The following is a 12,992-nucleotide window of genomic DNA, read 5'->3' as shown; positions in this document are numbered from 1 at the left end:
CTTCTTACAAACCCCGTGTTTATCGGAAAGAAATTTTATAAAGTGGGATAAAGTGCCTCAGACAGACTGGCTGACGTTTTGATACGTGGACTTATCTTAGTCTAAGGCGACCATATTATCCTTGGCGTGTTCATTTTAATGGGTTAGTAAAGTGACGCCACATTGTGTCGCTGTCGGTTGCGGCTGACAGCTAAAGCAGAAACTGGGAAGAAAATGAACGCTGGCATTTCGCGTTTCTAGACATCATGGTGGGAAGGACCGAGTCGGAAAACGTGGAGCGCGAGGCGGCGGCAGTAACAAAAAATCTGCTGAACCAATTTCACGATAACTGTCGACGGTACCGACTTTATCATTCAATTAATATAGCGACACAACGTATTGGTACCGTCGAAACGAGTTATGTATGATGCGTGTACTCATTGGGATTCCCCTTTCGTGCTTCCCTATAAGAACAATCGGCGCTATTTATAGCCGCCACCGCGAAGACTGCGCTTGGTCCTCGAAATGCATGGCGCCCCGGTGCATGCGAACGCTGTTAAACTGGTCATGCGGCCACCGGGCTCCTCTCTTTCTGGACACGCCGCGCCATCTTGCAGCACTGCTGAGGAGTCCGCGCGTGGGCTCCGAGATTAGAAGCGTGTCGCGTCGGTGCCTGCGAACGTTGAGGATTGTTCCATGGCTTGCTGCACACTCGTTCAGCGAGCGAATAACGCAAGTTAGCGAGAGGTTGGTTGAAGAGCGGTACATATCCAGTGCAGGCATGGCGCAGCTCGCTAAAGGGCTGCGTGAAAGGCGTTTTTTTAAAAGTGGCACTACCCAGTGTATTTATGCCACAGCCTGCTAATGCATCGGGTTACTCTCCTCGAGGAACCTGTCAGACGTGGCTTCGATTCCGTTCAGCATCGGAGGAATTTAAGGGGCCCACTTCGTCATTTGCAGAGCGGCACATTTCCAGTGGCACATACATAATTACCAAAGCTGACGTGACGGAGGCTCATTCAATAGCGGCACACACCTACTGGTGATCCAAGTTGGCATCAAAGAGGTTCATTGAAGACCAGGACAGACCAAGTGGCACATATCCAGTGCTCCAACTCGTCGTCAAAGAGTTCCTTCGAACAGCGATATCTACCCAGTCTCGCATTTTTCAGTAGCCCATGGCGGCATGAAAAAGATTCCTTCAAGAACGGCACGTATGTACAAGTTGCCACGCACTCAGTGACCCAAGTTAGTCCGCTGGTTGGTTTCGAACCCTGTTACCTCAGCACAGTAGCCCGTTGCGCTACCCATTCGACCATGGACTACCCAGTGAAAGAGGCAGGTGGAAAACGGTTAGATACAAACATAGATAGGTGCAAACAAATAAAGGTAGATAGATAACCCCCGGAATATGCGTGACGCATTTTAACACACGCATTAAAAGTTGTCAAATGACAACTCAAGGCCGAGTCCAAAGAGTTCTAGATGCAGGAAAGATCGTCTTGCTCTTTGCTTAGCACATTGTTGAGAGATGTCTCGCGAGTACCAGATGCACTTCGGCAACAATGCATCGCATGGACCTTGGCAGCGGTTGAGTGGCAAAGAATCCAGAAGCCTTCAATTCAGAGGGCGTGCCTCGCTGAAGCAGTCAGTGCACCCAAGCGCAGGAAGGTGCTGAAGGCTTCACGCTGGTCCAGGCTGTAATTGGGGGGCGAGTGAAATGGTACCCCAAGCGTGGGACATGGTTTAGATTACAGTGCGCGTACTTGAAGCGTAGTAGTAGGGTAAATATTTTTAAAAATAACTCGCAGATGAACAGAGCACCCGGAACGTACGTTCTCTGATTTCGTGAACCTTGTAGAGCGTAATTTGTTGCGTCAGTGCAGGGCATGATCTAACGGATCGAGGTACCTATACAGAAAGTGAGGCCCGGGAATGTTTCACTTTTTGCGAACATACATTTTGACAATTGCTTACGGGCGGCCAGTGCCTTAACGGCATTTTAGACTGCGCGACGAAGACAGGAGATGAACAGAAACAGACGCACACACAGAGCGCAGAAAAAAAATGCTGAATCTATGAACCGACCATACCCCAACAACGTGCTCTACTTCAATCCTCTGTGGCCCATTATGTTTTCGCTTGTTTTGGTGTCTTTCTTACATTCTTTCTTCTTTTACGTGTTGGAAGCTGTTAGTGTACATCTCTGTTAATATATCTGCATTCAATAAGCAAGTAAATTCTGAAAATTGCAAACAGAGCGTATATGGAGCATAGCTCTAGTCTGAATATTTATGTCCCTGGTCGGCACGATTTACATAATTTCTGAGAACAGATTTTAGAAATTTACCTGTACATCAGCTCCCGTTAATTCTGCTAACTCGCCCATTGAATATAATACATCTGTTCGTCAGCAATAGGTACGCTCTTGCTTTGGGCTGCGACACACTGCTAGCTGTCTGGCTTTTGAAACTATCACTGGTGCATGATTTCTTTCTTGATTTTTCAGGGCTGTATTTCGGGAGGATGATTTTCTTTCCGTTCTATTTGTTTATCATCAATTATCTCGTTAAATGGCCGATAACTGAAATAGCGGAGGCGCGTCTTCGTGCAAGCCAATGGCGAATGGCATAATAAAATAGAAACTGAAAAGAACTGCTACAAATGTGCGGCCTCTGAAGTTGTGTTTTTTTTTTTGTAAAGATTATTTTCCATCGATTTTATCCATTTATTATGATGCGCCTCTCCAAGTGGCCGATCGAGACAATAGAGGGGCAGCGACCTTGAATATATTATCACGTACACGTGTTCTCTCTCAGCAGTAAGTACACCCTTGCCGTTGGCTACGACTACAGCTGCAACACATATTCCGCTATCTGCCGAACAAAATAGCTGTGTGTGGCATGACTTTATTTTACGGATCTTCCGTGTGGTCACTAAAACCACTTATTTTCAGAGAAAGGAGGATACGCTGCGAGAGCAAAGTTCAGACTCGGAAACGGCGAACAGACAGTTGTTAGATGTGAGAAATCCTACGAGAGAACATCCTTCCGGTCAATCCCCGTGCGTGGTCACCGTAAGTATACTGATGTCGTCGTTTTACACCTTGCTTAGCCATCAAAGCCAAACACGGCAATTTAACCAGATGATGAGTTGCCATCTTCATAACTGACATTGTAAAGCCCCATACTCAAGTGATAATCTGTGAAGTTAACGTACGATCCGATAATACATTGAGTGGACTTTGCTAGAGGCAAAATTGTATTAACGTGTAAGATAACGTTGAAGCGCGCCGCGCAATAGGAAAGTTACCTTTTTTTAAAGATCTTTGATAATAACGCGGTTTTGTAAATGATCCGTCGAAATATTCGCGACTTGCTGGGTTTCTTCTTTCATACTTGCAGCTTTAACAATACAGCACACTTTAGACGGGAGAGCCGAACAGACACCAGACACGCGCTAGCTATCAACTGAAGTTTATTATAGGCGTAACACGTTCTTATACTGGGTGATAATTTATAAGTTTTAGAGAACTATTAAAAATTGTCCGTTGCAGACAACATTATTCTAGTCCTAGAGCTGGATAATTCAGACAGGGGGACATTACGTCAATAGACATGGAAACACGAATCAGAAATCACCCATTAACTTCATAATTAATGGCTTTATGGTACATATCGCAATTTACGAATTGCAGCTCGTTAGTTTGCAAGGCGTATACAATTAAGAAGTCAATTAGCGAATTTTTGTTTGTTATCTAAATATGTGTTTCAATTTGCCGCGTTAGTAATGTCCGCCTCTTCGAATAATCCAGCTAAAGGACAACAATTATGCTGTCTACCACAGTTTATTTCTCGAAATTCCGTAAAACTTAAAATATGATCACCCCGTAAAGAAACAGGGAACGTGCCAGACGGCACCGCGCATGAAAGGCCACGAATATCGTTGTCCTCTTGCAAAACCACATGAAGGAAACAAAAAAGAAGTCATGGCATCTTTTCGGACAACATTTGTTCATTTCTGCGCAAGAATTCATATGTGTCACTTATACACAATTTCTTCTTGTTTGTGATATGAAACGCTTCCATTAGCTCTCGCGCAAGCTTGTTTTGTTTCTTATCCTGAATTTGGATGCAACAGAAAGCAAAGGCTCACCATGGAATCGGCATTCGTATCTGCAAAAATATGTTCCGCCGCTTTAACCGTAAAAACAGGTAGCAACCACTCGTGTGTTGGACGTATTAACGAAGGTAACCGGCCATTAGCAGACAGTTTGTCGGAACTAAAGCTGTGTGAATTCGGCCTCTGATTCGTTAGTTTATTAACAAGTAGCAGGCATTGCGTTTTGTTGTTTTGGCTTTCTTTCCTTTTTTTTTTAGGTGTGGAGTGAGGTCAAGAACAGATTGTATTCGACTCGGAATGTGACAGTGAATGATGTATATGCAATTATTCAGCGGTCTGATTCTGTTTAATCTACAATCCGGACATGTGTTGAGCAGTTGGTTCACCTAACAACAGTTCTGTTCAAACGTGGACAGGCAAAATTTTGGGAATGGCATTAAGTCGGCATTAAGGCCGATAGTCATGAAATTTGTTGAATTTGAGAGACAGTCAAATTCTAGTAGCTGTTACAAGGGGAAATTTGATGTAAGGCCTGAATTCTTTAAAATATCTTTTTCACAAATTTGCAGGTTTAAAACAATAGAATCCAGATTTACAAAGATGTTGCTCTGTACCAAAAACAGCTGTCGCAGTTCTATTAGCTACATCCTTTAAAGCATCCACAACGGACAAATCTGATATATCAATTTATAACTTAGGTGAATTTGTTACATAGTTTACACAGGTTTTGCAATAGTCCTACTCACATATAATGCTATATTTGAGAGCCATGTCTAATACGTCAGTTTTGTCTGCTTTAGATGTACTACTACATAGAATTGACAGAGTTTTGATATCATTTTTTTATTGCAGAGTTGTCAACATGATAGTTTCGTTTTCTGAAAATCTGTGATTTTTCAAACATATCTATACAAAATTGACTGCATAAATTCAAAATTCGCTACCAACGGTCACTAGATTTTAGTACTTTCTGTTAACTGCAACAAACTTTATCAAATTTGCCGCTGTCGTTGCCGAGAAAAACGATTTCTCCTTTCTCACGTATTTAGATAGGAGCCCCTGAGCGAAAGCTTCCTCTTCAGCATATTTAGAGGCAGAAGCCGCATTGCACTTTCGATTACACCAAAGAGATGCCCTGCTTTAACCCTTTACCTCACATGCCAAGAAGATAGATTTAATGAAAAAAAAGCAGGCAGATTCCACGCCCTGTGGAATCACGGACGGACGGACGGACGCTGTCAAAGTAGCAAATGTTCGCCAAGAAATGCTTTGCATTTAAAACCTGCAACAGGAGAAATTCGGCTAATATACAGTGTCCGAACAATGATGCACCAAGATATTAAAGTATGTAAATGGCACGTAGCTGGACAGAACCAAGGTAATGTTATTCGCCGTCGCTTGGATGCACTTAGATAACTCTTTTGCATACCGCCTAATTACCTAATTAGTCTTAGTCAATTATTCAACCTCTCAAATATTATAATTAGATTAAAAGTGTCAATGAGAAAATTGTAGAGCAACCTGAAAAACTATCCGTACAGCTTTCTGTTGCTCAATACCTGCTACATAAAAGTGTTTTTCCAAACGTGAAAGTAGCCCGCAAATGCACGCAGAGCGCTTCGAGCGGGCAGTTGCGCGCCAGTTTTGCGTGTATTCGCGTGCTTCTTTCGCGCTAGGGAACAGCACTCTTATATAGCATGTACTGAGCAACAGAAAGCTATATCGGGGGTTTTTCATGTAGCTTTACAATTTTCTCGTTGACACTTCTGTTCTAAATATATTATTTAACAAGTTGATTAATAATTAAGACTGATTATGTAATTAGGCAGAATGTAAGACGTAGCCTGAGTATCTCCAAGCGACGGCAACCAACATTACCTTGGTTCTGTCCAGCTACGTGGTATTGACATATTTCTAAATCTTGGTGCATTATAGTTGAGACACCCTGCATACATAGCTATAGCCTTTAAATTTACACCTTATTTACTTTGCCAGCTCTATAGCGTCATTCGCAAAAATTTCAACAGTGGGTACCTGCGGGAAAATCACTGAACAGGAGAGAGAAAACCATTTAAGTGGTAGAACAACGAAATTAGGCTAGCTGTAGAAGATCGTAAGCAGCGTCTAGGGATCATACGGAAGCCAAACAGTTGCGATTACACGAAGGAAGAGGTACTGCTTAGATGGAATAAGTACCGCTAAAAGAAAACTAAAGATTCGCAAACATTTATTAATGGGAGCTGACGGTAACAACTTCGAAGGAGAAGACGACTTGTAATACAGGACGGACATTATTAGTGATAACTTCGGCAAGAAAGATCCGGCAGCAAAAAAGCCACAGAGCTCAAAATTTCATGTAGAAAGCTTCTGCTGTAAAAAAGGCAGAATAAGATGTCCTCGATAACATGGCAGTAAAAACCAGATGAAATCCCGATTCAGCTAATCAAACAGGTGGGTCCGAAGAGCAAGGCACAGCCGATTATAGTGCCGTAGAACAAGTGAATGAAACAAAAGAAATTCCGAATAGGTGGCGTGAAAATAGGATGAACCTTATCCGTAACTTATCTTAGTGCATAGAGATTTCAGTAGCTCAGAATAGACATTTACGGATAGCATTTCTAGATACTCAGCTTACGACAAGGATACAAGGAACTCCTATGGGATATTCTTACCGACGAGCACATAGATGGCGATTTCGTGGAGTTTGTTGAGAGCGATATATATTGGCAAGCAAGTACAAATTGTTGCGGAAGGTAACAAAGGCAAAGAAATTGTGGAAATTCACCAAGGACATAAACGGGAATGCCCTCTGTGTCCACTGTATCACGCTTTATGTTAGGGGGGAAAAAGACGACTTGAAAACTGTGAATTTTGTTTGGATTTATCTTACATCCGTAGTGCGCACAAGGTGCAACAGAGTGCCCCTGGGCTGATATATGCGGACTACATGGTGCTACTAGCGGACGATGCTAAATTAGACTTGCGAATACGTGTGACAATGAAGCGACATATCTTGAACTTTAGCACAAGGAAATTAGGGATCATGATATTTAATGAAGATATGAGCAGTCACGTGGCATAATTTCAACAGCAAGTCATACCCTTAGTCAAGTGATAAAACTACCTCGGTTACAGGTAAGCGAAAGAAACTCTTATTCATACACCTGCCAAGATAATTTGAGGACGAAAGGCAAGCAGAATGGAGCAATAATTAAATGTAGAGTACCTTGTGGCTGCAGAAGATGAGCTGTTGTGACGAACTTGGAAAGGAGTGATGGTGCCCACGTTAACGTTCGCATATGCAAATCTGTGCTTAAAATCGGAGATCTTTTTGGGATTGAAAATTAACCAAAGATCGGTAGGCCGGTTGACACTAGGGGCCCACGGTAAGTCCACAAATAAGGCAGTGAAGGCTGGCATGGTTTGGGCCTCTTTTAAACTCAGAGAAGTGCAGAGCTTAAGAAAGGCTCAGGGACATAGACGAAAAGCAATGGACGGTTTTTCGCTGTACTTGTTCCTTCTAAGCAGTGCCTCTTCTTCGTGCAATCCAAACTGTTTGGCTTGCGTTTCGAAGGGGATGGCGATAAAAATCGCCAATATCGTCACTGGCACATTTTCTATGTCCTATGTCGTGGTTCCATTCTGGCCAACGTGAAGAACGTTTCATTTCATTAAGCAAGCGCTTATTTCTTCATTCGCTTAGAAGTGCGTTTCAAGAATGCAGAATATCCTTGTCAAGAGGTTTTTGATGGAGGTTCTCGAGACGGTGCACGATGGGCTCAATAAGGTTGTTGGGCTGTTGGTAAATAGTTAATTTCTTCCCGCCTGCCGTTCCACTCCGGCATGGCAATATGCTCTACCGTACCGATTGCTTCAGTTGGCCATGGAAAGGTGTAGGCTGTGCCAATACTTTCAGGTTAACTTAAAGAATGCCGCACCAAAGCGTAAGTATGCCACTTCGGTCATGCATTAAAATATGTGCGCATGTGCTGCTGAGCGAACATCAGCATGACATACGAGAAATTGACGCTTATTAACAGGAATCTTTACCTAAGGAGCTCCCATCTTCAATATCAATGGATAACTCGTTTTGCTCGTCATCCATTGTGCAGAATTTGATTAGTTTTGTTCCATTTCAGAGATCCTAAAATTTAGTAGCTGTAGGAAATGTGTTTTCAATTTATGCTATCAATATTGTTGCGTGTGGAAAGACACAGACAGAAGAGGATATTTAGAGCTAGACAGACAGGCTATTTACACTGGAGCCAGGCAGCCAGGCTGACACTCGCTCGCGCCAAGCGCACCGACCAACTTCGTCGTCGTTCTCGCGGCGGCTCGTTTCTCGAGCATCGCTTGAGCATATCGTAATACTACCCCCCGGCGGCAAAAGCACCGTCACGGTGCTGTTAAATATCCAAGGCGCGTGGAGAGTTGTAGGGCTTGAGTCGGGCGACGTGGACGATGTCACTGGTTGTGACAGCGGAGGACGTAGTGGGCGTGGCTAAAACAATTTCATAGGTGACATCGGTCACTTTGCGGAGCACGCGATATGGGCTTGTGTAACAAGAAAGGAGTTTTTCACATAGGCCAACTTTACGCGAAGGTGACCAAAGCAACACGAGGCTGCCGGGCACAAAATGGACATCATGGTGACGGTGGTCGTAGCGTTGTTTCTGCTTGTCTTGAGACACTTGTAGACGACTGCGCGCAAGTTGGCGAGCGTGGTCAGCATGGGCGATGGCATCACGGGCCTAAGCGCTCGAGTAAGCTGCGGCGAACGGAAGCACAGTGTCCAGTGGTAGCGTTGGTTCGCGGCCATACAAGAGGTAAAACGGGGAAAAGCCAGCAGTTTCGAGACGAGAAGAGTTATATGCAAAGGTAATGTAAGGTAGAGCCAGGTCCCAGTCACGGTGGTCGTCGGAAACGTATTTGGATAGCATGTCTGTAAGGGTGCGGTTCAAGCGCTCAGTGAGGCCGTTCGTTTGGGGATGGTAGGAGGTGGTAAATTTGTGCCGTATTGAGCAGGCACGCATAATATCGTCGATGACTTTGGCCAAAAACGTACGGCCACGGTCTGTTACCAATTGACGCGGAGCACCATGCACCAAAATAATATCATGTAGGAGGAAGTCCGCAACATCAGTTGCGCAACTGGTCGGAAGAGCACGGGTTACGGTGTAGCGGGTCGCGTAGTCCACCGTGACTGCAACCCACTTGTTTCCTGATGTAGATTCCGGAAATGGGCCGAGAAGGTCTAAACCGACACGATGAAAGGGCTCGGCAGGAATGTCGAGCGGCTGCAGGTAACCAGCGGGGAGCTGGGAAGGCTTCTTGCGTCGTTGGCAAACTTCAGAAGCGGCGACGTAACGTCGTACGGAACGGGCAAGACCAGGCCAGAAAAAAGGGTGACGTACACGGTCATAGGTTCGAGAAACGCCGAGATGTCCTGCCGTTGGTGCGTCGTGTAGCTCTTCTATAACGGTGGAGCGGAGGTGTTTAGGTATTACAAGTAGGAACTCAGAGCCGTCCGGATGAATGTTACGACGGTACAGAGTGCCGTCGCGAAGGACGAAGAGGCGTAGAGTAGCATCGGCCGAAGGAAGCGCAAAACGGTCGATGAGTGCTCTGATGTAGGCGTCACGGCGTTGCTCGTCGGCGAAATGAAGGGGCTGTGATACAGAGAATACGCAAGAAGCACTGGCAATATTAGAGGAGTCAGAGTCGTCAACAGGGTAACGCGACAAGCTGTCAGCGTCTTGGTGCAGGCGGCCACTGTTGTACACCACGGAATATGAAAATTCTTGTAGCCTCAAAGCCCATCGACCAAGCCGACCTGTAGGATCTTTGAGCGAAGAGAGCCAGCAGAGGGCATGATGGTCAGTGACTACGGAGAAAGGGCGACCGTAAAGGTAAGCACGGAACTTCGCAACCGCCCAGACTACAGCAAGGCATTCTCGTTCCGTAATGGAATAGTTGCGCTCCGATGGTGCTAGGAGGCGGCTCGCATAAGCAATAACGCGATCCTGGCCAGGCTGACGCTGGGCTAAGACGGCACCTACGCCATGACCGCTGGCATCTGTACGCAATTCTGTAGGTGCATCAGGGTCGAAGTGGGCGAGAATGGGTGGTGAGGAGAGAAGAATAACGAGACGAGAGAAGGCGGCGGCTTCTGCAGTACCCCACGAGAATTGTACGCCTTTCTTCAAAAGATTAGTGAGGGGTCTAGCAATTGCCGCAAAATCTCGAATAAAACGACGAAAGTACGAGCACAGCCCTACAAAACTTCGAACGTCTGCGGCTGTCTTCGGAACCGGAAACTCTCTGACAGCGCGAGTTTTGTCGGGATCAGGCTGTACTCCGGAAGCATCAACGAGATGGCCCAGAAGAGTAATTTGCCGGTGGCCCAAACGACATTTGGACGAGTTAAGTTGTAGCTTCGCCTTTCGAAATACATCAAGTATAGTTGTGAGACGTTCAAGGTGAGTGTCGAATGTTGGCCAGAAGACGATGACGTCGTCGAGGTAGCAGAGGCATATGGACCATTTTAAACCTTGGAGCAAGGAGTCCATCATACGCTCGAAGGTGGCAGGGGCGTTGCATAATCCAAACGGCATTACTTTAAATTGGTATAGGCCGTCAGGTGTGATGAACGCGGTTTTTTCTCGGTCCATATCGTCAACAGCAATCTGCCAGTATCCCGAACGAAGATCAATAGACGAGAAATAGCTGGAACCGTGCAGGCAGTCAAGGGCGTCGTCTATACGTGGGAGCAGGTAGACGTCCTTTTTTGTAATTCTGTTCAGGTGACGGCAGTCTACACAGAAGCGCCACGTGTCGTCCTTCTTCTTAACCAACACCACAGGTGACGCCCAGGGACTCGAAGAAGGCTCAATGATGTTTTTATCGAGCATTTTGTTGACTTCGTTTTGAATTACTCGGCGTTCTGGCGCAGAAAGTCGATACGGTCGTCGGTGAATAGGCGTAGCATCGCCAGTAAGAATACGATGCATGACCGTGAGCGTCTGGCCTAAAGGGCGATCGTCGATGTCGAAAATATCTCGATAGCACGATAATACTTGGCAAAGCTCTTCAGCCTGCGCCGAGGAAAGGTCCGTCGCAACCATTTTCTTTATATTGGGATCGGCACGCGAGGCTGGCGCGAGGGGCTTGCTAAGCTCGCGAGAATCATCGGTCGATAACGCTGCCACGTATTGGTCGCCGAGACAATCAACGGTGGCAAGGCAAATACCTTGCGGTAGAATTTGCTTTGCCAATCCTAAGTTACAGACAGGTATTTGAGTGCGGTTCCCAGTAATATTAAGTATACTGTGAGGCGCTGTAACGTCAGATCTTATTGGAATGTCGGGCCAAGGAGTGACGAGGTACTCGCCATCAGGAACTGGTGGGAAAGACAACAGTTCAATGTAGGCTATTGACTTTGGCTGCAGGCGAAGAAAACCGGTGGGACGTAAGCGGCAGTGGGGTGCGTCAGACGGTTCTGCGAGCATGGGCAACTTAAGGCGAAGGGTACCGGAAGAGCAGTCAGTAAGAGCAGAATGTGCGGAGAGAAAATCGAGGCCGAGAATGAGGTCGTGGGGGCAATGAGCAATTACGGTGAAGAGGACAGGAGTGTGGCGGCCGGCGATGCTGACGCGTGCCGTACACATGCCGATGATAGGCACAGTACTGCCATCCGCAACGCGTACGACGCGGGCCGACGCTGGGGTGAGGAGCTTTTTGAGTCGTAGTCGGAAGGCAGCACTCATAATTGAAAGATGTGCTCCTGTATCGATGAGTGCCGTGACAGGATAGCCGTCAAAGTCAAGAAGGTTTCGGTTCGTGGGTAACGTGAGCAGAGGATTTGAGGGCAGGGTCGATAATGCAGCTTCACCTCCAGAAGCTGCAGTGCCTAGTTTTCCGGCTGGATCCGGGAGGCGATAGGCGGAGAAGAGAAGCGACGGGGTTGGGGCAAACGAGACTGATGGCGTCGAGGTGAGGGCGAGCGGCTGTAGCGAAGGTTCAGAGCAGGAGCATCAGCGGCAGTGGATTCATGGCGGTTGGTATAGGGAATGGAAGGTCCAAAGGTGCGGGAATAAACGGCGGTGTCTGTCCGAGGAGTTGGTGGCCATCGGTTGCGACAGTGACGAGCGACGTGGCCGATGCGACAGCAGTGGAAGCAGATCGGCCGGTCGTCAGGGGTACGCCAATCAGACGGGTTGCGGCGAGATGTGGCGGAAAAGGACTGCCGAGGACGAGGAGGGCCGCTAGAGAACTGGGAAACGCTGGGTTGAGACGTGGAACACACAGTTCAGACCCATGTTCTGAAATTCCTGTCGGACGATGGCCTGGATCATCGCAATGGTGGTTGCTGGCGGATCGGCAGGCGTCGTGGAGAAAGCTGGCGAACAGGTGGCCTCGAGTTCGCGGCGAACAATACTGGTGACGTCGTCACAGGTGGTGGTCTGACGGGGGCAACCCTCACATATCGACGTAGCAGCAGTGTTGGGTAGCCGTGTGATGTGGTGTGTAATACGGCGGCTCTTAGCTTGCTCAAGGCGACGGCATTCTTTGATGATGGCGTCGATAGTCGAGACGTTGCCGAAAACAAGCAAGGCGTCGTCGGCGATGCCTTTTAGAATATGTGACACTTCATCGGCTTCGGACATACCATCGTCAGCTTTGCGGCATAGAGCTAAGACGTCGAGGATGTAGGAAACGTACGGCTCCGTAGATGATGGTACACGAGACGCAAGAGCCTTTCTCGCGGCAGCCTTGCGCCCAATGGGGTCGCCGAAAAGTTCCCGTAGCTTCTCTTGGAAATTGTCCCAACTGGTTATCTCGTCGTCATGCGTTTGGTGCCACACGCGTGGGGTGCCGCCGAGATAAAAGAT

At 46.8% G+C, this 12,992-nt stretch overlaps 1 protein-coding gene across 3 annotated transcripts in view; it reads left to right on the top strand.

Moving 5' to 3' along the window:
• The window catches only part of LOC139061116 (sushi, von Willebrand factor type A, EGF and pentraxin domain-containing protein 1-like), a 297,555-nt gene that overhangs the window by 232,505 nt on the left and 52,058 nt on the right, over positions 1-12,992 (top strand). For all 3 annotated transcript variants that reach the window (XM_070540689.1, XM_070540681.1, XM_070540673.1), the window contains one exon: positions 2,936-3,055. In XM_070540689.1, the coding sequence (XP_070396790.1) occupies positions 2,936-3,055 (120 nt within the window). The remainder of the gene's footprint in view (positions 1-2,935; positions 3,056-12,992) is intronic.

The sequence above is a fragment of the Dermacentor albipictus genome, chromosome 1, assembly GCF_038994185.2.
Source record: "Dermacentor albipictus isolate Rhodes 1998 colony chromosome 1, USDA_Dalb.pri_finalv2, whole genome shotgun sequence".
Taxonomy (NCBI): domain Eukaryota; kingdom Metazoa; phylum Arthropoda; class Arachnida; order Ixodida; family Ixodidae; genus Dermacentor; species Dermacentor albipictus.
Note: the sequence above shows the minus strand (reverse complement) of the source record. Positions and strands in the feature narration are given on the sequence as shown.